Below are 25,242 nucleotides of genomic sequence, written 5' to 3' on the forward strand. Positions count from 1 at the left end.
CATAGTGCTGATTCAACATGTGCTCTGGCACCATCGTAGGCCTCGTTGCTACTGACAACAACAAATAAACCCTGTCCACTCTATTGGCTGAGCCACGTTGAACCATGTCGGTCTGTGACGTGAACTAAAGGGTTTGGGTGACCTGTCCCTTTAAAAGCACGAACACGGAGTCTGCGCTGAGGAGGAGGAGGAGGAGCCTGTGGGCTGTGTCACTAAGCGTTGGACCCCTCCTCCTCCTGTGTGGTTCCTCGCGCTCATGGCCTCCGCTCCGCGCGCTCCTCTCTACCTGGGCCTTGACTTGAGCACGCAGCAGGTAACAGCACCTCACCTGTCCCTCCTTCACCTGCGCGGAGTCTGCTGTGACATGCTGTCCACGTGCACGTAGCAGTAAAATAACGGACTTTAGTGCGCAGGCGCAGAACGTGGAGACGGCGGAAGGTTTGATTTGTTGTCTCAGCTGGACTCCGTACGAGAGTACGGAGTCCAGCTGATCGGATAGGTTTTGACCCGCGTGCACTCGCAGATTGAAACAGGTCGATGACGTCAGAAGCTGTCACAGAGCTGCTGACGTCCGGTACGTTTCCAATAATCAGTAAGAAGAAATGAAGCTGATCAGTGAATCTGAGCTCATAAAGCCTAAGATGCTATTTCAGGTGTTTAAGCTGCCGTCAGTGACGTGGCCGATAACCTGTCAGCGTCTCTGTGAACAGGATGACGTCATTTTCCTTCATTTATCCCTGAAAAGTCTGAGTGACAGTAAAAATGTCAGTTTTCACACGGATGTGTCCGAGACAGCAGCAGGAAGTACAACAATTATCAGATCCTAGTTGTATAAAGACAGCGAGCACCTCCAGCTGCACCATCCTCTTCTTCACTTCATTCATCGCTTATATAAATCATTCTTTTTCTTTACAACCACTAAAACTTTCATCAGCTCAACTTCATGAAACAATGAAACAGGAACAGTCCCTTCAAAGTAAAAGTCCTGCGGAGCTTCAACGGTTCAGATGAAGGTTCGTCCGTGGTTTCCTGAAACAGTCTGAAACATTTCCTCCTAACATGTGACATCAGCGCCCCCTCCACTGCACTTTAAACCCAGGTTTCCTGTCCAATCAGCAGCTCTGTCTTTACTCTGCTCCTCTTCATGTCTTCCTGAAGCTGAAGGCGGTGGTCATCGATGGAGAGCTGCGTGTGGTTCATCAGAGCGGCGTGCAGTTTGACGCCGAGCTGCCCGAATTCAGGTATAGATCATATAAACCTGACAGCATCAGCTGGAAGGCTTCATGAGTCACACTCACACCTGTCAGGGTGACTGGCAGGCTTTTATTGTGAAAGGATTCCAGCCACTGTCTTATTTTGAAAGTCTGACCGTTCAGGTGTATTTGTTGCTCTCAGGACTCAGGGAGGAGTTCATATCCACACTGACAGACTCACTGTCACCTCACCTGTGCTCATGTGGGTCAAGGTGAGACACACACACAGTAACACACACACACAGTAACACACACACACAGTAACACACACAGCTGTTAAACTATTAACTCACGCTGAGGTTCATCAGCTCACGCCTGACCTGTGTTTGTGTCTCTGTGATTGGCTATTCCCCACCTCCAGGCTCTGGACCTGCTATTGGACAAGATGAAGAGGGCGGGGCTTGACTTCTCCCGTGTCAGAGCGCTGTCAGGCAGCGGTCAGGTGATGGTTAAAGTTAGACTTTGGCATAAATGTCCAATAATTTGTGAAGCATGAACAGGACGGGTGCTGCAGTATGAGCAGAAATATGTGGACACCTGGACAGGTGTGACTCTGTGCTTATTAACGTGCTGCCTCCACTCGTGCTGAGGGAAACAGGAAGTTCAGACAGTTTGTGCTGTCAGCTGATCCACAGTACAAAGTTCTCCTGGTGCAGTATGAACTTACTCAAATGTTGATGTTCTCAGGTGCAAATTTAAAGTGAACAGCTTGTTTAACACAGGAGAACCAGGAGTGTCCGCATACTTTTGATCACAGCGCAGATGTCATATTAAACCTTCTGTTTTTATGAACTCAGTCTTGTTTCTGTTTTTAGCAGCAAACACTAAAAACAAATTTCCACTAAAATCTGGAGAAGAATGAGTGGAGTGTGGTGGGAAGTTTCCTGAGACAGTCAGTTTCCTCACGAAGTGCTTCAGTGTACATGACAGCATCGTGTCACACTAACTGCACGACTTCCCATCAGCACGTGTGACTCGGAGTAAATCCTGAAGCACTTTTGTGCTCGCTAAACATTTACCTGCTGAAATCAAAGCTGCTGAGTGATGTGCAGCTCAGAGGGAGCTGCTCACTGGGTGTCCACATACTTCTGATCATATAGCACACTGCCATCACCTGGCAGGAGGCGGGAACCAGCCTGTAAAATTTGAAGAAAAGTGAATGGAGTCTGGTTGACTTGTGTTGTCTCTCAGCAACATGGCAGCGTGTTCTGGAGGAGAGGAGCGTCTGAGACTCTGAAACATCTGGACCCGGACCAGGACCTGCACCAGCTGCTGCAGGTGTGTGTGTGTGTGTGTGTGTGTGTGTGTGTGTGTGTGTGTGTGTGTGTGTGTGTGGTTAAATGCAGACTCAGGTGTGCTGCTGCGTCCTCAGGACAGCTTCTCGGTGTCGGACAGTCCGGTGTGGATGGACTCGAGCAGCACTCAGCAGTGTGAGGACCTGCAGGCAGCAGCAGGAGGCGCTCTGAGGCTGGCGGAGATCACCGGATCCAGAGCCTACGAGGTCCAGCTGTGCCACATCTGTGTGTGTGTGTGTGTGTTAAAGAGCTTTAAAGGACGCGTCCGTGTGTTTGCAGCGTTTCACAGGAAACCAGATCGCCAAGCTGCGTCAGACCCGAGCGGAGGAGTTCCAGGACACCGAGGTGAGAGCGTCACTGCACCTGCACAGTCCCACCTCCAGCTGTTTCCTCACACCTGATGAGCGTGTGTGTTTTTGGTTTCAGAGGATCTCATTGGTCAGCAGCTTTGCCGCCTCTCTCTTCCTCGGTGGTTACGCTGCCATCGACTACAGCGACGGTACGGTTTGTGTGGCTCGTCGCTCTCTGAGGGTCTCTCACCCATCAGCTAATCAATGAACCCACTGATCGATTGTTCAGGCTCAGGGATGAATCTGCTGGACATCAGGACCAGAAACTGGTCTGAGATCTGCCTGCAGGCCACCGCTCCTCACCTGGACCAGCTGCTGGGAGCTCCACTGCCCTCCACATCTGTGCTGGTAAGCAGGGGAGCCTCCAGAATATTTTCATGGGGTGGCCACACAGAGGCCACTAAAAGTATTCAGGTGTCACAGCAAAAACAGAATTTACAGTTTTATTATAAATATGATAAAATAGGTTATTTGAGAAATATGTCAAAAAAGAGAAACAGAGAAGAATTATATGTGTAGTTAATTTCCAGCTATATCACTGAATATGGATACACATGAAAACCACAGAGCCAAGTCCACCATCTTTATATTTTACATGCTGTAGTGGCACTTTGGGAGCATTTCAAGTAATAATATGTCTGCATTAAGTTCATAGGAACTACATAAATTCCAAAAAAGTGCAATAAATTACAAAAAAATTGAAAATCATTTTTGGTTTTTTTAAACATATATTTCCAGTTGCAGAAATTTCAGAGGCTTATCCCTCAAAACTGTAAATACAAGAAAGTTGCACAAAAGTTTCCAGCCACAGGAAATTTATTTTGAGTGTCTTCAAAGTTTTATTTTTGAAATACACCAACTTTTATAAACTGCAGGAAAAATGAAAATAAATATTATAATGCAAATTTCTGAAGAAACCAGCAGTGCATTTTGAGTTCTGCATCCCAGAAACTATTCAGAAAGGCAGGAACTCAAACATTAATTTAAAAACACCAGCATGTCTTTGTAAATGCCCTAAAGGAAAAAAATACATTTTACGCGAAAACGACATCAGCTCCGGTTTCGGGCGGGTAACGTAGGAAGTGTTACGAACAGCTGATCGGATCAGCAAAGCCTGTTTCTGGAATATTATGTTTTTGTTGCTGCAAGTGCTTTTTACGCAACTTTTTGCAAAGCTATAAGTGGAAGGAAACCATGACCGAGGACAAGCTGAATGCAGAAGATGTAAGTACAACTCCTCCATATTGTTTATTTGATTTTATTTTCACTTGCTAAATAGGGGAGAAAGAAAGAGGGAAAGAAAAACAGCGGGGGAGAGGGACGGTGATAAAGGGCAAAAAACAAAAACCAACAAAATAAGCAGACAAAAAATCCATCTATCAATCACCTGGATCAAAGGGATAACAAGTTAATGTTTCCACTGATTGTGAGCTTTTTTGTGCTCATGATGGTCCGTGACATTCTGGTCTGCCTGTCTGCAGGGCCCCGTCTCCTCCTACTTTGTGCATCGGTACGGTTTCTCTGAGAGCTGCAGTGTGGTGGCGTTCACTGGAGACAACCCAGGTACATGTGAGATTATTGATGGTTAATCATTAGATTTGTTCCCCAACATCATGAAGTGTGACTGTTTAAACACAAACATCAGGCCTGTTTGAAAGAATCCTGCAAAGCTTGATCTCAGTGAGGTCATATGAGATGAACTTTATTTATCCTGAATGAGACAACAAACACAAGCTTCAACAAAACAGCTGAAATATGTTATAGAATAAATATGAAGTTAAACTAACAACCAGCATTTAATGAGATCATGTAAACATGTTACTTGTGCTGATGTGAACCTGTAGTCACACAGGTCCACATCAGCACTGCATGACAACCACAATAATGTGAAAATTAACTAAACATGTGGGTTATGATTCACCATGAAATTAAAGAGAAATCTAAAGCATGTAAAACAAATAAGCATAAATAAAAGTTCTACTAATATGAGAAATTAAATAAAATATTAAATTAATAACAAAATAGAATAAAATAACATCATTAAACACAAAATTAATAAAGTGATATAAAAATAATGAATTGAAAACAATAAATAAATAAAAATAAAAAATGCTAAAACAGACGTGATTCAAATAAACTGAACGTGAAAAACGTTTGAATCAAACCTGTTTCTGTTTCAGCGTCGCTGGCAGGAATGAGGCTGCAGCCCGGAGACGTCGCCGTGAGTCTGACTCTGGCACACTTCCTGTCATCACGTCGGGTTACTGTGGCTGTTAATGTGTGTGTGTGTGTGTGTGTGTGTGTGTGTGTGTGTGTGTGTGTGTGTGTCCAGGTGAGTCTGGGGACCAGTGACACGGTGTTCCTGTGGCTGCAGCAGCCTCGTCCGGCTCTGGAGGGTCACGTCTTCTGTAACCCGGTGGAACAGCAGGAGTACATGGCTCTGCTGTGGTACACACACACACACACACACACACACACACACACACACACACACACACACACACACACACACACACACACACACACACACACACAAACAAACAGGTGAGCTGTCAGGTGAGGGTTCAATGATGTCAAGAAAGTCAGAGGGAACCAGACTCCTCGATGCGTCCGCCATGTTGGTTAGGAAAGGGGGTGGAGCCAGAGACAGGCTGCAGTGTTTCAGGTGTTTTGTCATCAGCAGCTTCAAGAACGGGTCTCTGACGAGGGAGCGCGTCAGGAACGAGTGTGCTGGAGCATCATGGGAACTTTTCTCAGCAGCTTTGAGGGACACGCCGCTCGGAAACCATGGAAACATCGGTGAGGTTCATTTCACCTCATCATTTCCTGTCCTTGCTTCAGTTCCTTTCTTTTTCCTTACCTTCCTTCCTTCCTTGCTTCCTCTGTCTGATTCCTTGTGCTGTGTGTTTTCAGGCTTTTATTTTGAAACTATGGAGATCACTCCTCCTGTGATTGGTGTTCATCGCTTTGACTCTGCTGACTGTGAGGTCTGTGCACCAACATTTATCATGTTTCCATCTATTACAGTTTTTTCTGAATGCTTAAACCCAAACTGTGATTCCTGTAGCACAATCTCTAAAACTATTCAGACTTATAGCAAAACCACTCACTGAGTTTGCAAAACTAAAAGCACAAAAACTGCTTTGCACTCAGTTTGCAATTTTGTAACACACACTTTGCAAAACTGTAGGCACAATTCACTGCACAACACTAAATTACCAAATTTCCAACACACTCCTAGCAAAAGTATACACATGTATGGCTATCATTAACACTAATTTGCCAACTGTCTGGCACACTTTCACATGTGAAAACTTCTTTAGATAATTAGTTCACTTTGCAATCAGCCTAAGCACTATAATACAGGTAAGCTGTGTGTGCGGAGTACAATGGAGGGAGCAGGAAGAGTGAGAAGTAGAGGAGGAAGAGGACGTGGAGGTGAAGAAGTAGGATGAAGAGGACGACAAGGACAAGGAGGAGCAAGAGGAAGACGAGGAGGGGGGAGAGGAAGGGTAGGAAGAGTAAGAAATAGAATTGCTGATGACATCAGAGCTACAATAGTGGACCATGTCATCAACCGTGGAATGACCCTGAGGGTAGCTGGCCAACGGGTCCAGCCTAACTCGAGCCGCTACACTGTAGCAAGCATCATAAGGACATCTTGAAATGAGAATCGGTGAGTACAGTCACTTCGCACAAAGATTTGTAGCACTGCCATATGCCAATGAGAAACACACCAATACCATTGATGTAAAAATACTGAAGTTGTTACTTTACAGAATTGCTAGATGACCAGATGCTGGGGCAGAGGAAGCATGTTCACTGCAGACCAAGTAACCCATATAGTCATTATGGCGACTGCAAATAATCCTATACTTGGAAATAAACACTTGTGTTTGTTTTGATGTGTTTGAATAAACACCAGTACTTGAAGTTTGGATCCCTCTATGCTTATGGATCTATGACAGCAGTATGAGCTCACACTGACATAGCCTACCTTGTGCACAGAGAAAGCAAAAGCCAGATGTGTTTTGTATTCATACCATCAGTGTGCAGTTGGCGCATTGTGTGCTTAGTAGATGATGGCTTGTGTGTACTGTTTGATACGGAAACACCATTTTTACGAAGGTGTGGAGAGTTAATCTAGCTGTGTTTGCTTTTGCAAGAGAACTACAATGTTTTGATTATTGGGTGACAGGTTTTCTTATTTGTGTGAAGAGTTTTGCAAAATTAGCCAATAGTTACAAAAAATGTGCTTAAGCAATCAGAAAAAACTGTAACACCCAGACTGTGGCACACCTGTCTCACCTGTTAAACCTGTTTCATGTGTCCCACCTGCAGGTGTCCTCGTTGAGTCCTCAGGTGGAGGTTCGGGCTGTGGTGGAGGGTCAGTTCCTGTCTAGACGGCTTCATGCTGAGAGACTGGGATACTCCATCAGTAAGACCTCCTCAGACCTCACACGCTTCCATTTGTTGTTTGAATTTACTGTGTGAGGAAACTCGTGGATCACGCTCAGCTCTGATTACACGTTTTAAACCTGAGCCCTCGTTTCATACAGAAGTCTTTACACTGGTTCTGATTCTGAGCCAGAGCGCTGTAACTGTGACTGAGGTGACAGTAAAGCCGTCGTCCTCCTTAGATAAACCTTGAATGTCCTTTAAGTCTCAGCTGGGAGGACATTTTGTGTTTTCAGTTCCAGGAACCAGAGTTCTGGCGACGGGAGGAGCGTCATCGAATAAAGAGATCCTGCAGGTCTGTCTGAGGCTTTATTAGCACCCACATGCATAGACTGTATGTAAAAGATGGACATAGCCATAATGATGTCATCAAAGCAGCAGCATTTTTGTGAGTTTCAGAGGGAGAAGAGTCACTTCCTGTGGTCTCCTCCATAGGTGCTGTCTGACGTGTTCAACGCTCCGGTCTACACCATCGACCTGTCCGACTCCACTTGTTTGGGTTCAGCCTACAGAGCTCTACACGGTCAGTGTGCTCACAGCTTTTATTTTGAAAAACCCGCACTAGACTGCCTCGTCTCTGAGCTCTGAGAGAGTTTCAGTTTGAAGAGAGAAGAGAAGGAGAGGACATAAAAGTAAAGGAACAAAGGAGAGGAAGCAGACTGTTAGCAGCTGTTAGCAGGCTGAATGTGGTCTAGTTGGCAGTTACTTGCAGTCTGTTAATAACTGACGTGAGATAACTTTATGTGATTGGATAAAGCAGATGTTGACAAAGCGAATCAGAAAATGTTAATTCACAATACTATGGTATCATGAGATGTCTGTGGAGTCTCAGCTCAGCTGCATATATGCAGACTGTATACTTGGTCTCAGCCCGATGACCTGCAGTACTCTGGTGGCAGCCCTGATGGAGATGGCTGTGACACCTTGCTCATTGGTCTGTGGAAATGGAAACAGGGTTCTATATTTTTTGATTTCCTTTCACATGAATAAAAATATTTGGACCAAGTTCTTAAACTCAGGCAATTTCTTTACTTTGTCAGACCGCTCTGATGAAACATTGCACTCAGGTCCATGAAAAAAGGGAAACTATGTCTAAAAACAGAAAAACATGGTGACATGACTGATTCACAGCCTGCAGTGAGACCGTCTGACATCAGAACAGGAAAAAGGCAGATCAGTGAATTCTGCTTCAGGTGTTTGTGAAATATGGCTGTAAGAAGCTTCTGATTGGTCGATGTTTGGTTTCAGGCCTGGTGGCAGAATCCGGAGCGTCCTTCGTTGATGTGGTGAAGAAAGCACCAGAACCACGACTGGTCGCCACCCCGCATCCGAAGGCGAAGGAGGTGAGGCGGCCACTGTATGATGATGCGCTGCTGGCCTCTGAAGCTGAACCGTGCAGCAGGTCTCTGAGGCAGGAGCTTCATGAAACGTGCCCTCATAACCACAGAAACACGTTCTGCTCTCCAGCAGAGACCAACACCAGTGTTTCTGGGGACACATTAAGGTGACGGACCAGCTGCACATGTAACACACTAACAGTAAACAGCTAATCGTAAACACATACCTGCTGGATTTTATGTGTCATGTGATTCAAACACACGTTACCTGATGAATCCTCCGCTTCTTTTAAACATGACTCAGTCCTTCACATGTTTTACTTCCTGTCACTGCTGCAGCTGGTCCGTCACCTTAATGAAACCCCCGTGTTGGTCTCTGTGAGCTTCTGCAGCATTTTTCTGTTTGCTGCTATTTTCTTCAGCTGCAGTGTGTTTGAGCTCTGTGTCGCTGTAGGAATCAGGTCTAAAACAACCTGTAGGACGCTGGAGCAGATGAGTCCAAAGAACACACTGAACAAACTCAGTCTTACCAAGGACATTTGTCTTATTTCTAATCAAAATAATCTCATCACACTTAAAATAAGACACAATCAGCCACTGAGTAGCTGATTGGCAGACTTTTTCACTTATTCCAAGCAAAAAAATTTGTATTAAGTGAAAAAAATCTGCCAGTGGAACAAGTGAAAATGATGTAGTGAAAATGATGTAGTTTCAAGATGCCCTTTCTAAAAACATGTTTTCTAAATCTTACTGAAATGTTACTCAGTAGTTGATTGTGTCACAAGTATTGTGACAGCGAGACCTGGAGGGGCGTGATTGGGAGGAACGGCCTCCCTGATCTGAACCCGAGCGGTGCTCGTTATTGGACTTCTGTGCTAATCACAGTTTGGCCATAACGAACACCCTGTTCGAACATAAGAGTGTCCATAAGTGCACGTGGCACCAGGACGCTCTAGGCCGTAGGTCGATGATCGATTTTGTAATCGTATCAGCAGACCTGCGACCATATGTTCTGGACACTCGGGTAAAGAGAGGGGCTGAGCTGTCAACTGATCACCACCTGGTGGTGAGTTGGATCAGGTGGCGGGGGAAGACGCTGGACAGACCTGGTGCACCTAAACGCGTAGTGAGGGTGTGCTGGGAACGTCTAGCAGAGGCCCCAGTCCGCGAGATCTTCAACGCACACCTCCGGCAGAGCTTCAACAGCATTCCGAGGGAGACTGGGGACATTGAGTCCGAATTGACCATGTTCAGCGTCTCCATTGCCGAAGCTGCTGCATTGAGCTGCGGCCGCAAGGTGGTTGGTGCCTGCCGTGGTGGTAATCCCCGAACCAAATGGTGGACACCAGAGGTGAAGGGAGCCACCAGGCTGAAGAAGGAGTCCTATCGGGCTTGGTTAGCCTGTGGGACTCCGGAGGCAGCCGACAGGTATCGACAGGCCAAGCGGAATGCGGCTCGGGCAGTGGCTGAAGCAAAAACTCGGGTGTGGGAGGAGTTCGGAGAGGCCATGGAAAAAGACTTTCGGACTGCCTCGAAGAGATTCTTGCAAACCGTCAGGCGTCTCAGGAGGGGAAAGCGGTGCTCTACCTGCATTGTGTATAGTGCTGGCGGAGCGCTGCTGACGTCGACTGAGAAAATTGTCAGGCGGTGGAAGGAATACTTCGAGGACCTCCTTAATCCCACTGACACGTCTTCCGAGGAGGAAGCAGAGTCTGGGGATGAGGGGAATGACCCGCCAATTTCCGGGGGCGAGGTCACTGAGGCAGTTAAACAACTCCTTGGTGGCAGAGCCCCTGGTGTTGATGAGGTCCGCCCCGAGTTCCTGAAGGCTCTGGACGTTGTAGGGCTGTCCTGGTTGACACGCCTCTGCAATGTTGCGTGGAGATCAGGGGCAGTACCTGTGGACTGGCAGACCCGGGTGGCGGCAATAAGTCGGACTCGTTCCCGGTGGGTGATGGGCTCCGCCAGGGCTGCCCTTTGTCACCGGTTCTGTTCATAATTTTTATGGACAGGATTTCTAGGCGCAGCCAAGTGGCGGAGGGCTTTCGCTTTGGTGGCCTCAGAATCTCATCTCTGATTTTTGCAGATGATGTGGTTCTGTTGGCTTCATCGGGTGAGGGCCTCCAGCTCGCAGCCGAGTGTGAAGCAGCGGGAATGAGGATCAGCACCTCCAAATCTGAGGCCATGGTTCTCAGCCGGAAAAGGGTGGAGTGCCCACTCCGGGTCGGGGATGAGTTCCTGCCCCAAGTGGAGGAGTTCAAGTATCTCGGGGTCTTGTTCGCGAGTGATGGGAGAAGGGAGCCGGAGATCGACAGACGGATTGGGGCTGCAGCTGCAGTAATGCGGACGCTGCACCGGTCCGTCGTGGTGAAGAGGGAGCTGAGTGTAAAAGCGAAGCTCTCAATTTACCGGTCGATCTACGTCCCTACCCTCACCTATGGCCACGAGCTGTGGGTAGTGACCGAAAGAACGAGATCGCGGATACAAGCGGCAGAAATGAGCTTCCTCCGAAGGGTGGCTGGCCTCTCCCTTAGAGATAGGGTGAGAAGTTCGGCCATCCGGGAGGGGCTCAGAGTAGAGCAGCTGCTGCTCCACATCGAAAGGAGCCAGCTGAGGTGGTTCGGGCATCTGACAAGGATGCCCCCTGGGCGCCTCCTGGGTGAGGTGTTCCAGGCATGTCCCACCGGGAGGAGGCCCCGGGGCAGACCCAGGACACGCTGGAGAGATTATATCTCTCGGCTGGCCTGGGAACGCCTTGGTATTCCCCCAGATAAGCTGGAGGAGGTGGCTGGGGAGAGGGAGGTCTGGGCCTCTTTGCTTAGGCTGCTGCCCCCGCGACCCGGCCCCGGACAAAGCGGATGAGGATGGATGGATGGATGGATAGTTGATTGTGTCTCATTTTAAATTTGATGAGATTATTTTGACTAGAAATAAGACAAATACACTTGGTTCAAGATCACAAGGTTGGTACAAGATTTTGAGTTTTTGCAGTGCAGGCTCTTGTCCCGTTCAGAGTTCCTCCACTTTCCTGTAAGTCAGTTTCCATCAAACAAACCTGTGAACACTCATTAAACTCACTCGCTGCTCACTCACTGACACACACGGACTCATCACACCTGACACAGCCTCCCACAAGTGTTTCCAAGATGGCCTCTAAGCGCTGAGATTAAGGTGCAGACATGCAGCGTGTTTGAAAAGTGTCTGTGATGTCTCAGATATAGCCCCGCCCTCTCTGTCAGGTCAGGAAGCAGAGGTGAGCTCAGGATTTCTTCCTCTGTTTTGTTTCAGGTGTACGACGAGCTGCTGAAGCGCTACGTGCAATTGGAGGAGAGAGTTGTGCAGAAGAGCCACAGCTGAGCCTCAAACCGCCATCAGTGAAATCCCGCGACCGCCATTTTCTACTGAAGCCAGCTTTGAGTTTGACTTTTACACCTGTTTACCTGAAAAAAGATCAGAGTCATCACAGGAACCCTCAGCCACCTGAAGATGGGCTGCTCGCTTCGACTTCAGCCTGATTGGATCAACGACATCATCATCATGTCAAAGCCTGGTTGGAGGATTTTATATGGGCGAGCAGATTTGCTCAGTCCACCAGTAGTGAAACAGAAAAGAAGCTAAAATGATGAAACAGCCTGCGAGCCGTGACTGTGTCGCATTTTAAGCTCCAAAAATCTGAGATGAGAGCGATCGGCTGAAGAACGTCCACGTTAGTGCCAGCTGGGTCCTGCAGAGCAAAGTTTAACATCCCAAAGTTTTTCAGAGTCTTCTTTTCACTCGTGACAGGCCTGACATGTCTGTGACGTTTCTGACTGAAGCCCCTCCCACTGCTTCATCACCTGGATCCAGGTAGCATTAGTTATTCATGTGTAATTTTTAGTGTACAGTCTGAAATAAAGTGAACGAGTTCGTGAACATGTTTGGTTTCTCTTGCTGGAAAAAATAAAAAATAAAAATTTGATCAAAAATATTAAAAATGTACATAATAAAATAAAAATCAATTCAAAATAAAGTAAACAATGTATGAAATTATATTATAGACTAAATAAAATTTAAAAGAGTACGTGATACAAAAGAAAATTATGATTAGAAGTAAAAACTATTTTTAAAGCGAAAAGTGAAATTAAGAAAAAATCAAAGATCTATTTTTAAGCGTTTATTGTAAGTATAAATAATAATAATAATAACAGAGCTGAAGGTCTGCTGACAGATTCAAATGATGCTGTTGAACCTTCATGTACGACCGAGCCGCTAACATGAAGAACTCTTTATAACCAGCGAGACGTCACAGGTGATGATGATGATGATGAGAGCTCCTCTGTGAAGCTCAGGGAAGGATGGACCATCAAACTTTTGCTCTTTAAAAACTCAGTTCATGTATTAATCGGTTCAGGTATCGATCGATCGCGTATTGATCCCTTTGAGGCTCCACGTGGACGACCTGCTGCTGAACCCGGTCCTCCTCAGAAGCTCGAGTACATCCCCAGCCTCTTGGCGGCCTCAGAGATCCTCGGCGTCTTCCTGCTGGGGAACGGGTAGTAGACCTGGGAGTGTGAGGATGCCCCCCCCACGCTCTGCTGCCTGGTAAACCTGAGCGTCCTGGAGCTCCTCCCCTCCAGGACGCTGTTACTGGTCTCCTTCTGTGTAGACCGGTTCTCCTGCTGGTCCTGTTGCAGGCTGGTAGTGATAGGGGTGGAGCTTTCCGTCAAGCCCAGAGAGTAGTCCGGAAATGCCAGGTCCCCCCTGGAGCCCCTGAAGGATGGAGGGTCTGGATCTTCCTCTTCTCGTGTGGCGCTTAAGGAGCAGCAGGGAGGCGTTTCTGAGGAGCTGCTCGGAGGAGCCGAGAGTCTCCTGTATCTGGACTCGTGCTGCGAGCCGCCGACCTCCGAGGAGGACGAGCCGGAGCGTCTGCAGAGGAAAACAACAGCACGGGAAGAGATTTGTACAAACTGAAGCGTCACCATCATCAGAGAGAGCAAACTGTGAGGACAGCTGTGAGGAGGCGTGATAACACTGAACCTCCTTCCATGTTCCTCCAGAGCGTGCAGGTGGGTTCCTCCCAGCAGGGATGAAGACCTCTCAGGCGGACATGATGAAGACCTCCTGCTGTGCTGGAGCTCTGACAGAGAGGAACTCACCTGCTGGATGTCTCTGGGCAAGAGCGCCGGTGCAGGTCCAGGTGGACGTGCCAGGGGTCGGGGTCAAAGATCACGGGTGGTGGCCATGGTAACGTCAGACCCTGAGGGGCGGGGACGATGGCGACGGCCTCGGACAGCTCCTCCGAGACTAAAGACGGAAATCAGAACGTGAGGAATCCTGACCTGCCCACAGCCAACACGAGCGTCCAATCATCAGAGAGAGACTAGGACCCAAAGGATCAGCTGACAGGAAGTAATAATCTGAAAGAGGATGAATGGTTTCTAATCTGTGACGCTCAGATGTGAATATTTGTCTGTGAAACATGTTTGACTCTGAACACTCAGTTATTAAAGATTCTTCCTTTCAAATTATTGATCACTGATCAGTGTTTCTGTTTGTGCTGCTTTAATAAGAAACACCTGAACTCATGAAAGGCGGCGCACAGCAGATTTCAGCTCTCAGGTGATTTCATCCAGGTGAGCAGCAGGTAAAGTTCAGAGACACGGCGCCCTCTGCAGTCTGACTGCAGTAAAGCAAAGGCTCAACCGGCTACAAACTGCAGCTCCTGCACTCGACTTGTGGCCCCACTGACTCACCTGAGACTCACCTGAGACTCACCTGTTAGAAACAGAAACTGAATATGATGAAAATAAAAACACAGCCATCAGATCCTGTGAGTTCACTTTAGAAAGAAGAAAAACCTCCAACAGTCACATCAGCCAGAGCAACAACAGGAAGTTTTACCTTCAAAATAAAAGCTAATATTTTACAACAGCAGAAGAAGCAAATTTGTGTTTCTCACATCAGGAAAATGGTGTTAACAGAGTACTTTTACTTTATAGTACTTTTACTTTGTAGTACTGCTACTTTTACTGAAATAAGTGATTAAAACACGTTCACAAAGGATCCAGCACAGTCTCTGCAAGTCTGACATGCTTTTATTGTGAAGGAACAAGTCTCATTTCTATCAGTTAACCTGACAGATGGATTTTTACCGAGTTTAAAGATTTTGTCCAAAGTCAAACAGGAAGTGGATCAGACGGCGTTTCCTCTCACCTGTCCTGAACAGCAGCACCTGAGTGTGCCTCCTCCTCCTCTCTCTGGAGCTCCGATACTCTTCTCTGAGCACAGACACGTCCATCTTCCTCCTCCTCTTCCTTCTTCCTGATCCCTGCAGCAGGAGAGGACACACAGTGACCTTTGACCCAGGCACACCCAGCCTGAAACCTGAAACCTCCTCACTTCTTTTATTTACATTTGACCTGATAAAAGTCTCTTGATGTGAAAAGCAGAATCTGACCTGATTACCAGATCAGATTTAATAATAGAAACATGAATAGAAATCATTTTCTATATAATCTGATATATAAAGCTGTCATATAAGATAAGATAAGATAGAACTTTATTAATCCCTCGGGTGGGTTCCTCTGGGAAATTCGAATATGGTGTCATTCAGTGTAAATGAAGCTGTTATGAATCATAGTGGGAATGAATGAATGTGTGATGTGTTCAGGGTCCCTGTTATAAATTAATATAAATGAGTAATGGAGAATAAATCAGCTGCTGCTGTCATGACTTTGAGTTTTATCGTCCAGCAGCTCCTCGCTGGGACTCACGCAGCAGCCGGAGCAGCAGGACATCCTGTTGGCAGCAGCAGCAGCAGCACACCTGCTCAGGTGTTTTATTCCCCGTCAGTGCAGCCGCTTACATCATGATGCGTTTAAAGGCCGTCTGGAAACTCCGACACATCCAAACCTGCTGCTGGAATCCTTCAAATGAGGTTAAAGCTGCAGAGAAGTCGAGTGAGAAGAGAAAGACGTGTTAGTGCTGTGATACTGTCACACACACACACACACACACACACACACACACACACACACACACACACACACACACACACACACACACACACACACACACACACACACACACACACAGTCGTATCAGCCTGTTTGATCTTTTGAAGTGAGGCAGGATGACATCACAGACTGTGAGGCTGTGGGTCACATGATCACCACAGTCACATGTTTGAAAGCTCTAAGTGAACATTGTTTGGTTTGGTTGTCCTCCAGAGGAGGCAGCTGATGTCCTCCAAACAGAAAAGAACCCCTCCCACTAAAAACATCTCCGTGGATTCATTCCCCACATACTCCATGTTACCACGTCCAACATGTCCAAAGAAACATGTTTACAGCCCCTCTGCAGCCAGCTTCCTCCATCATGTTTCATTTGGTTTGTGGTGATGAAGAGAAGACACATCGTTCTTGTTTCTCTCTGACTCTCCACATTCAGATCAGTGATCATCACAGATTTGTGTGTGACTTGGAGGTGATGCATGGTGTGCGGCTCATATGTGTCTGAAACTAATGAGTGATGGTTCCCCTGAGATATGCATGTCTGATGATTGTTGGATGGAGCGAGCAGAGAGTGAACTACCATCCTGGATTTGATGTTATCCAGGGAAAATCGTCATGGTAACTTCTTATAATATTATGAAGATCAGGTTATAGCTTCTCACCTCCAGACTGGAGATCAATAAGTATGACGTCACCGCCTACTGACCAGTCAAGTGTCAGCGTTAGTGGAAGATCCCTCTGTGTGGACAGTAGGAGGTCTCTTACTAGTACTCTGATCAACTCGCCACAGTTTTCAGGGTTTAAGCTCCTTCCAGCCTGATGGTTCCCAAAAAGGTTCATTTCTCAGGGCTTCATGTGCACACACGCCCTGCTGGTGAAAGACTGGCAGTACAGACAGATAGATTATAGGTGATTTTATCTGTTTGAATGGAATAGAATAGAATAGAATAGAATGCCTTGTAGAAACAAACTGTTCTTGAGTCTGTCAGTGTTTGTGCTGAAGAGAGGATGCGCTCTTCTATAGTATGTTATCTATAAATGTACGCGTCCACTGGTTAATTACATAATCATATGGCGGCAGGGACCTCACAGCACACTCACAGCCTATTATATAATTGTTCTGTACATTGTTATATATGTTGTATTTGTTTATTACTAAAAACATCAAGAAGTCAAAGCAAAAGGAGAACACAGCACGGTTTAAACCAGGGAGGTTTGTTCATCTAAATGATTTATTATTAAAACATCCCCACAAACACACAAAGCTCCACATCAGCCCGATATGAAACAGAAGCTCTGTAGATGAAGCACTTTACATTAAGCAGATTCAACTGCGCTTCATGTTTTTGGCCACCAGATGTCACCAAAGAGGCCTGTGCTGAAAAGCTTCTTCAATACAAGCCTCAGAAAGCTTCATTTGACCATCGCTGCTCAATCCTCAGCACACAACAAACACTTTACTTTGGATTAACAGAAAAGACATCAAAATATAACAAACATCAAATATCTGTAATGATGCTGCTGAAAGTGACCTGAATGGGGGAAGCGTCCTCTTCCTGACAGGCTCCTTCAGAATAAGAGTCAGTAAAACACAACCTGACTCTTTATCACCAAGACTTCCAACACTTCCTGGACAGGTGTCGTGCCGAGGCAGGTATCCCCGACAGAGTGTGTTTCACCTGCGTCGGGATCGCGGGTCCAGTTGGCTCCGCCTCCTTTCCAACCAACTCGACGTGGAAGTGGTGAGGTTTACTTTAGTGAGACGGTGAAAGACGAGTGTGGGTCACAGAGAACATGAGACACGTTCTGTTCTCACGTGTTACAAACCAACGACGTTTTCCTGATGATTCTGTAACTTTACTGTATAAAGAGCTCACAGCTCCAAAGTTTCAGGAAGTGTTTGTGAGCTAAACATCAGGAATGACGGACGCTGTTTGTCCGGGATTTGGACAGCCCAGCGCGCGCTCCCGACAGGGGAAACCTCCCTTTGCACGACATTGGCGAGGCTTCAAACGTCTCAGTGTATCATGACGGCTAGAGGCTTCAGGAATCATAGTGCTTCAGGTGTGGAGGTTCTGCTCCAGATGTCCTCAAACTGACCTTTGACCTCTACCAGACGCCATCAGGGCCGCTCTGTACGAGACGTCCACGCTCTCCCACGACTTCAGACGCACCGCGATCAAACGTGCTCGAGTGAACTGCTTCATCCTGCTCACTTCTTCTTCCTCACGTCCTCTCTCTCAGCTCCGCCCCGCCACCATCATGGAGGATCTTCAGGTTCCTCAGCTGCACTTAAAGGAGACCATTTCTGATCTCAGGTCAGATTTCAGACTCTGTCCCTTCTCAGATAGAGCAATAAAAACGAGTCAGACAGCTGAACTATTCCAAGCTGTCACATTTATACCGTTAGAGCTCTCGTACACGTTCATGTCTGCTTTATTTTCTGTCACATTTCACTTTGTCCACTTTGATCCTCACACCAGATTCAGGATGGCGCCAGTGTGTACGGCTTGCCGTCTGACCTTGCTTGTATTTGTGCTATTTATTTTATCTGACTTAAAAAATGTTTACTCTCTGTGTGTATATGATCGCCAAACGCTTCTGGCGATAAGATCTTCTTTTTTTAAAACTTTGTAATCATGGATACCAGGGAAGATTTTCTGGAGGAGGACAGACATTTGTTTAGAACTCTTAAAGATGTCGAAGAAGCTGCTTTAAGCAATTACTCTGGTGTTCCTCCACCTCCAAAGAAATGTCAGAAGGAGTCCGAACTACAAAAGAAGCGCGTATTCTCGGACGACAACGGTGCCTTTTATATTATATAAAACAAATGTTTGTCCTCCTTCAGAAAATCTTACGTACGCAAACGCGCGTTGCAACTTCTTATATGTCTTTTATTTTGGAAGTGCATGTGCACCTGCGGACCACTTATGTGCAGCCCTGTGTATAGATACCAGGACACTGTAAAAGCAGAAAAATCAAAGTTTTTGCCAATATTATTGAGAATAGCTCCAACAACCCCAGGCTTTCCTGAATATTTCTCTTGATTCTCACATAAATAGCTTCACAGAAACTTGTGAAAGATTTTTGCAGTTTTTTATCAATAAGATAAAACATCTTCGATTTATGAACGCTCTGCCTTCCCATGACATGTTTGCAAAATTCACCTGCTCTACTGTTTGAGCCTGTGTGGTTTGATCAGGTGGAAGAACTTTGTATTGGCATAAAGACATCATCTTGTCCAAATGAAGTTGTTCCAATACATTTCTTAAAAAGGATTTTTAAGGTTGTCAGTTGTGACATTTTAGCGATTTGTAATAGCAGTCTTAAATCAGGTGTTGTGTAGCCTGTTTTAAACATGCTGTTGTGCAGCCTGTGCTTAAAAAACCCAATCTTGATTTCTCTGTGTGGCGGGGGTGTGGTCTCTGGCCCGCTGCAGAGGAGGGGCGGCGCGGAGACGGGGCTGAACAGGTGTTTGGGACGAGAGACTGACTCTGACTCTTTTATGTTTCAGTGACAGTCGAGGAGAGGGAGTGGAGTGACCACTGAGCGGGAGTGTCTGTGTCCCTGCATTAAACCACAGTGAACAGTCATAATAAAATAAGTGTGCTGTCACCCACGGTCTGTGTGCGTGTGTTGGGGTCCGACGTCACAGTGGTGCCAAAACCTGGGCCGCAATGTCGCATCCCCAGCCCAACCCGCCTGCTCCTCCGGCGCCGCAGCCACCTGCCCAACCGCTACAAATGCCGGGCCAGATGATGCAGGACACTGAAGGTCGTGAACCGGTGAAATTCCTTGAAGGCTGTCGACCGACTTTGCTGAGTTTTCAAACTAAACAGGGGAAGATCAAAATCAACAGAGCCCATCGGTCCATTGGATTATCAAGACCTAACCACCCTCATGCAATGATTATTAAGGTGCATAATCCGGTAGACAAGATGAGGATCCTCCCTGCAGCTAAAGATAATGGCCCCCTGACTTATGATGGTCAGATCACTCGCATTCAACACGATTTGGCAACAAGAGTAAAAGAGATGCGGTGTGCGTTTAACGGAGTGTGCCAAAAACGTATCCCAAAAAATATGCACTTTTATATGCGCTATCCTGCTGCACTGAACGCTTTTCATGGAGGAAAAAATATTATTTCAGTAAACCTGAAGATGCTCTTGCCTTTTAAGACAATTTGAGTTAAATTGAAGTACACCGACAGCAATTCAGTGAATAAGATTAATATTATTACAGCACTTAAGTATTAGACATACTCTGCTGATGCTAAGGTGTATTGGAACTGAAAGATGTACATTTATTTCTATGTGTTAACAGACCTCTCTGCATTGAATCATATCTGTTATTAACCTCTGTCTCTCTTCCACAGCATGTCTTTATCCTGTCTTCCTTCTCTCACCCCAACCAATCACAGCAGATGGCCCCGCCCCTCCCTGAGCCTGGTTCTGCCGGAGGTTTCTTCCTGTTAAAAGGGAGTTTTAACAGGAAGTGCTTCCTCATAGGGGGTCATATGATTGTTGGGTTTTTCTCTGTATGTATTATTGTGGGGTTTACCTTACAATATAAAGCAACTTGAGGCGACTGTTGTTGTGATTTATATAAATAAAATTGAATTGAATTGAATTGAAACCTTGCTGGGTGGATCTCTGGAGCTCCAAGAAAGTCCACAGCTGAGGGGAACTTGTTTTTTGCGGCCTGGGTCACAGCGAGGACGTCAGTGGAGTCCATGTTTAAGCCTCTTTTGGGAGAACGGGGAAGCTGAGCTGTTACTGTCTGAAATAAATAGCATGAATATGATTATTGTACAGAGCACAAAGCAGAAGGCCACGTTGCTTCAGTTCACGTCTTATTTGGTGTGTTTTCACTGAGGGTTCGGTGGCAGACACGTCTGAGCTCAGTCTGCTGTCAGAAACACTGCAGCACTCCAGGAATTCACTCTCACTCTTTCAGAAAGTCCCACAGGAGCCAAACAACAGCCATAAAGGCGCTTCCTGCTGGGACGCTCGGCCTCACACCACAAGCAACATGTTCACAAAAACACTGAGCACAGCTTTTATTGTGAAATATTAGGAGGAAGCTGAGTAAAATTCTCGTTGAGGTGGAGGTCACTGAGATTCAAAGCCGTTAAAGATTGACAGCCAAAAAAAAGAAGCAAAACTTATATGAAGAGCTTACAGAGCGCCGTCAGCCTCGGGGGGGGGGGGGGGGGGGGACAGAGAGGCTGTAACTGCATCTGCTGGTGTCACTGTGACCTCACAGCAGTTTACATGAAACATGAAATGAATTACAACCTTTGTGATATTAATCCCTTTGACCAGCTCATGATGCAGAGTGTAGACTGTGATAATGAAAATGATTTAAGGGCTCGTATATGACACGTCTATAAAAATATAAAGTCTGTACAAATGTGAAACTACAAAGTTAAAAGCAGCTGGAACGACAGCTGTTCAAAGCTGAACACGTACATCAGCCAGAAGACAGAGTGAGTCCTCCATCTCTCTGAAGGAGGCCATCGTGGTGAGCACAGATGCAGCACCAGTGTGGATGTGTCCACTCTCACAGTGTCTCTCTTTCAAGTTTGTCCTCACATTCTCAAAAGAAGAACATGTCTATGCAGATGCCCAGAGCCTAACAACACACCCGCTATAAAAACTTTTGTACCACCAGATTTTCATATACTTACATTTGAAAGTGTTCGCCTCCTGCATTAACTCCCGCTTCGATCACTATCATTATCAGAGAAATATCTCCTGTATGGCCCGCAATGAATCCTGGGATATGTTGGGCCACAAAGGACACACCTGAACCATCCTTCAAATTCAGGGAAATGAAGGACGCATTTGGAAGACTTCAAATTTGAACAGTCTTCGTCGCGTCCATGTGATATAAATTCCTACAAATGTGGCATTCGAAGCATCCTCTCCCTGAATTTGGAAACACCCAATGTGATGCTAGAGAGCAGGAAGAACGAGTCTCAACAAGAGACACACACACTTGATTTCCTGTAACTGCAGAGGGGAGGAGCCACCCGAGCAGGTGAGAACAGGAAGAGAAACAGCTGAGCCTCCTTCAGAGCAGCAGGAGGACGGTGGAGCTGAGGCAGGTGAGTGTTAACACCATGTTGTTGTAGTTTTGCTGTCAGAGTCTCTGAGTGTGTTTGTGTGACTGTAGAGGGAAGAAGAAGAGTCACAGTGAGCTCTCTAGCTCTGATTGGCTCAATAATCACCTTCAATGGACTGAACACAGAGAACGAGCCGAGGAACCTGACAAACCTGTTTGTGTGTATGTGTGTGTGTGTTCCTGTTTAGACATCTTTATGAGGACAAAGAGTTGGTATGCTACTATACAGGGAGTGCAGAATTATTAGGCAAGTTGTATTTTTGAGGAATAATGTTATTATTGAACAACAACCATGTTCTCAATGAACCCAAAAAACTCATTAATATCAAAGCTGAATGTTTTTGGAAGTAGTTTTTAGTTTGTTTTTAGTTTGAGCTATTTTAGGGGGATATCTGTGTGTGCAGGTGACTATTACTGTGCAGAATTATTAGGCAACTTAACAAAAAACAAATATATACCCATTTCAATTATTTATTTTTACCAGTGACACCAATATAACATCTCCACATTCACAAATATACATTTCTGACATTCAAAAACAAAACAAAAACAAATCAGCGACCAATATAGCCACCTTTCTTTGCAAGGACACTCAAAAGCCTGCCATCCATGGATTCTGTCAGTGTTTTGATCTGTTCACCATCAACATTGCGTGCAGCAGCAACCACAGCCTCCCAGACACTGTTCAGAGAGGTGTACTGTTTTCCCTCCTTGTAAATCTCACATTTGATGATGGACCACAGGTTCTCAATGGGGTTCAGATCAGGTGAACAAGGAGGCCATGTCATTAGTTCTTCTTCTTTTATACCCTTTCTTGCCAGCCACGCTGTGGAGTACTTGGACGCGTGTGATGGAGCATTGTCCTGCATGAAAATCATGTTTTTCTTGAAGGATGCAGACTTCTTCCTGTACCACTGCTTGAAGAAGGTGTCTTCCAGAAACTGGCAGTAGGACTGGGAGTTGAGCTTGACTCCATCCTCAACCCGAAAAGGCCCCACAAGCTCATCTTTGATGATACCAGCCCAAACCAGTACTCCACCTCCACCTTGCTGGCGTCTGAGTCGGACTGGAGCTCTCTGCCCTTTACCAATCCAGCCACGGGCCCATCCATCTGGCCCATCAAGACTCACTCTCATTTCATCAGTCCATAAAACCTTAGAAAAACCAGTCTTGAGATATTTCTTGGCCCAGTCTTGACGTTTCAGCTTGTGTGTCTTGTTCAGTGGTGGTCGTCTTTCAGCCTTTCTTACCTTGGCCATGTCTCTGAGTATTGCACACCTTGTGCTTTTGGGCACTCCAGTGATGTTGCAGCTCTGAAATATGGCCAAACTGGTGGCAAGTGGCATCTTGGCAGCTGCACGCTTGACTTTTCTCAGTTCATGGGCAGTTATTTTGCGCCTTGGTTTTTCCACACGCTTCTTGCGACCCTGTTGACTATTTTGAATGAAACGCTTGATTGTTCGATGATCACGCTTCAGAAGCTTTGCAATTTTGAGACTGCTGCATCCCTCTGCAAGATATCTCACTATTTTTGACTTTTCTGAGCCTGTCAAGTCCTTCTTTTGACCCATTTTGCCAAAGGAAAGGACGTTGCCTAATAATTATGCACACCTGATATAGGGTGTTGATGTCATTAGACCACACCCCTTCTCATTACAGAGATGCACATCACCTAATATGCTTAATTGGTAGTAGGCTTTCTCGCCTATACAGCTTGGAGTAAGACAACATGCATGAAGAGGATGATGTGGACAAAATACTCATTTGCCTAATAATTCTGCACTCCCTGTACTTGTGGGGACCAATAGAGTCCCACAAAATGCCCGTCCCCACGAGTTTGAAGATATTTTTGAGGCTTTTTGGTGTCCTCATTAAAATCTGAAAACAAGTGTCTGTGTGTGTCTATGTGTGTGTGTCATAAAGAGAGTCGAGTTCACGGTCACACACTTTCTATCTCAGAGGCTGTATCCCAATTCTACGGAGCCCTTTTGATGACATGGTCCAAAAAATAAATCAATTGTGGCCACAAAATACTACTTCATGGGCACGAAATGCTAATTTGTGGACACGAAACACTTGACCAATAACCGTGATCCTTCCCAGGCCCTTGCAGTTGGGTGACAATAAAATCTATTCCGGCGTCCAGGTCCTGTAAAGCAACTGGGCTCTCAGTATCCTGTTTAAATGTAAAAATGGTTCCTTGCATTGCAGGCTTTTCAAAATGCATTTGTAACTCATTCCCAGCCTAAAATCAAACTCAATCATACCGTCTCTGTCCACGGTGTATAGGTTTAGCCTACTTATGCTTATGTCTCTACGCAGCTGTCCAGGAATTGTATCAATATGATGTGCGCACGTTGTCTATTTTGTTGCCACGTTATACCCAATTTGTGCTCTCGAAATAGTATTTTGTGGCTGAAATAGTATTTTGTGGCCACAATTTATTTATTTTTTGGACCATGTCATCAGAGGGGCTCCGTACAATTCAGGTTCTGCTGCCTTAAAGTACGCAGCCTCAACGATCCTCAAGGGCCACGTACTCAAAGACCGCTAAGGCCGGAAGTGCGAGGCTTGTGAAATGGGCGGTCTAGCCTCCATCGCGCTGCCCAGGTTGCCTAGCAACAATGATACTAACAGCTGGAAACGTTTCATACAGCTTTGTTTGACAGAAATGAAGACGAACATATTTTCGTTTGTTTGTTTCTACATGAGCTTTGATTTGATGAGTATCTGAGGCTGAGACCACAGGACTGTAAAACATGATTGTTGGGCTTCATTTCTGTGCTGAACACTCATTGTAAGATTAGCTAGTAAATAACAATTAGTTAATGTTGTTCATGAGACTTAAGTCATCTCACTGTGGTAATGTAAATATAATATGGCCAATATTATATATATTGTCAGATTATTATGAGATATTACAGCAGTGAGCTTGAACTATGTGTCAAAGATTCAAGTTGCAGTTATTTATATTTCCTATTACCTTAAATCTTCACTCAAAGACAAGTATCAGATGGTACAGTGGACACATGTGTGACTGCTGTGATTAAAGCATCTTTCTTTCAGCTTAACGAGTGAACCGTCAGCTCGTTCAAACACACGTTAAAGTCCGTTTGGCTCGACACCACCGAACAGAGGCAGCAACACAGCTCACATTAACAGTGCAGTGAATCCTGCTTGTGCCGTGATATTCAGGACTGCAAACCGAGCAGCATCACTGACTTTCAGCTTGTTGTGTTTGTGGATATATGACTGACTTTAATTATCTACAAAATCATCACATTCTCTGTCAGATTAAGGTCGACCATACATATATATATATATATATATATATATATATATATATATATATATATATATATATATATATATATATATATATATATATATGAATATATGAATATATATATATATATATATATATATATATA

At 45.6% G+C, this 25,242-nt stretch overlaps 3 protein-coding genes across 8 annotated transcripts in view; 2 read left to right on the top strand and 1 right to left on the bottom strand.

The window, feature by feature from the left end:
* LOC146662815 (NACHT, LRR and PYD domains-containing protein 12-like) overlaps nucleotides 1-25,242 on the top strand; it is an 83,267-nt gene that overhangs the window by 28,695 nt on the left and 29,330 nt on the right. The gene's annotated exons all lie outside the window — the stretch shown is intronic.
* xylb (xylulokinase homolog (H. influenzae)) lies at nucleotides 131-12,605 on the top strand. 4 transcript variants are annotated; one of them, XM_085417651.1, is made up of 19 exons: nucleotides 163-313; nucleotides 1,159-1,241; nucleotides 1,396-1,465; nucleotides 1,615-1,695; nucleotides 2,445-2,531; nucleotides 2,626-2,754; nucleotides 2,828-2,893; nucleotides 2,975-3,047; nucleotides 3,128-3,246; nucleotides 4,380-4,461; nucleotides 5,079-5,119; nucleotides 5,231-5,346; nucleotides 5,582-5,697; nucleotides 5,812-5,885; nucleotides 7,240-7,336; nucleotides 7,593-7,651; nucleotides 7,792-7,879; nucleotides 8,605-8,699; nucleotides 11,982-12,605. In XM_085417651.1, exons 1-19 carry the CDS (start codon nucleotides 257-259, stop codon nucleotides 12,048-12,050), a joined length of 1,602 nt encoding a protein of 533 aa, XP_085273777.1. In that variant the 5' UTR covers nucleotides 163-256; the 3' UTR covers nucleotides 12,051-12,605. The 4 variants fall into 4 exon arrangements, 3 of the variants coding, with proteins under 3 accessions (XP_085273777.1, XP_085273779.1, XP_085273778.1); XM_085417653.1 differs by having other exon boundaries at nucleotides 5,812-5,880; nucleotides 7,160-7,336; XM_085417652.1 differs by lacking the exon at nucleotides 163-313 and adding an exon at nucleotides 362-1,013.
* Nucleotides 12,834-21,617, bottom strand: LOC146662817 (uncharacterized). 3 transcript variants are annotated; one of them, XM_085417698.1, is made up of 7 exons: nucleotides 21,375-21,617; nucleotides 20,322-20,464; nucleotides 19,306-19,516; nucleotides 15,446-15,616; nucleotides 14,886-15,000; nucleotides 13,829-13,976; nucleotides 12,834-13,598 (listed from the first exon to the last, which is right to left on the bottom strand). In XM_085417698.1, exons 4-7 carry the CDS (start codon nucleotides 15,467-15,469, stop codon nucleotides 13,154-13,156), a joined length of 732 nt encoding a protein of 243 aa, XP_085273824.1. In that variant the 5' UTR covers nucleotides 15,470-15,616; nucleotides 19,306-19,516; nucleotides 20,322-20,464; nucleotides 21,375-21,617; the 3' UTR covers nucleotides 12,834-13,153. The 3 variants fall into 3 exon arrangements, with proteins under 3 accessions (XP_085273824.1, XP_085273825.1, XP_085273823.1); XM_085417699.1 differs by lacking the exon at nucleotides 19,306-19,516; XM_085417697.1 differs by having other exon boundaries at nucleotides 15,446-19,516.

This window comes from Rhamphochromis longiceps, linkage group LG9 (assembly GCF_057381845.1).
Source record: "Rhamphochromis longiceps isolate RC_006_pf linkage group LG9, R_longiceps_female_GT1.1, whole genome shotgun sequence".
Classification (NCBI taxonomy): domain Eukaryota; kingdom Metazoa; phylum Chordata; class Actinopteri; order Cichliformes; family Cichlidae; genus Rhamphochromis; species Rhamphochromis longiceps.

Coding starts and splice junctions, on each gene's coding strand:
- LOC146662817 (XM_085417699.1), bottom strand. CDS start 15,469: ATGTCCTGCTGCTCCGGCTGCTGC. Junction 15,001..15,445: donor CCTGCTGCTCCGGCTGCTGC/GTGAGTCCCAGC, acceptor CTCCTGCTGCAG/GGATCAGGAAGAAGGAAGAG. Junction 13,599..13,828: donor TGCCCAGAGACATCCAGCAG/GTGAGTTCCTCT, acceptor TTTCCTCTGCAG/ACGCTCCGGCTCGTCCTCCT.
- xylb (XM_085417653.1), top strand. CDS start 257: ATGGCCTCCGCTCCGCGCGCTCCTCTCTACCTGGGCCTTGACTTGAGC. Junction 1,696..2,444: donor CGCTGTCAGGCAGCGGTCAG/GTGATGGTTAAA, acceptor GTTGTCTCTCAG/CAACATGGCAGCGTGTTCTG. Junction 5,347..5,581: donor GAGTACATGGCTCTGCTGTG/GTACACACACAC, acceptor TGTCATCAGCAG/CTTCAAGAACGGGTCTCTGA.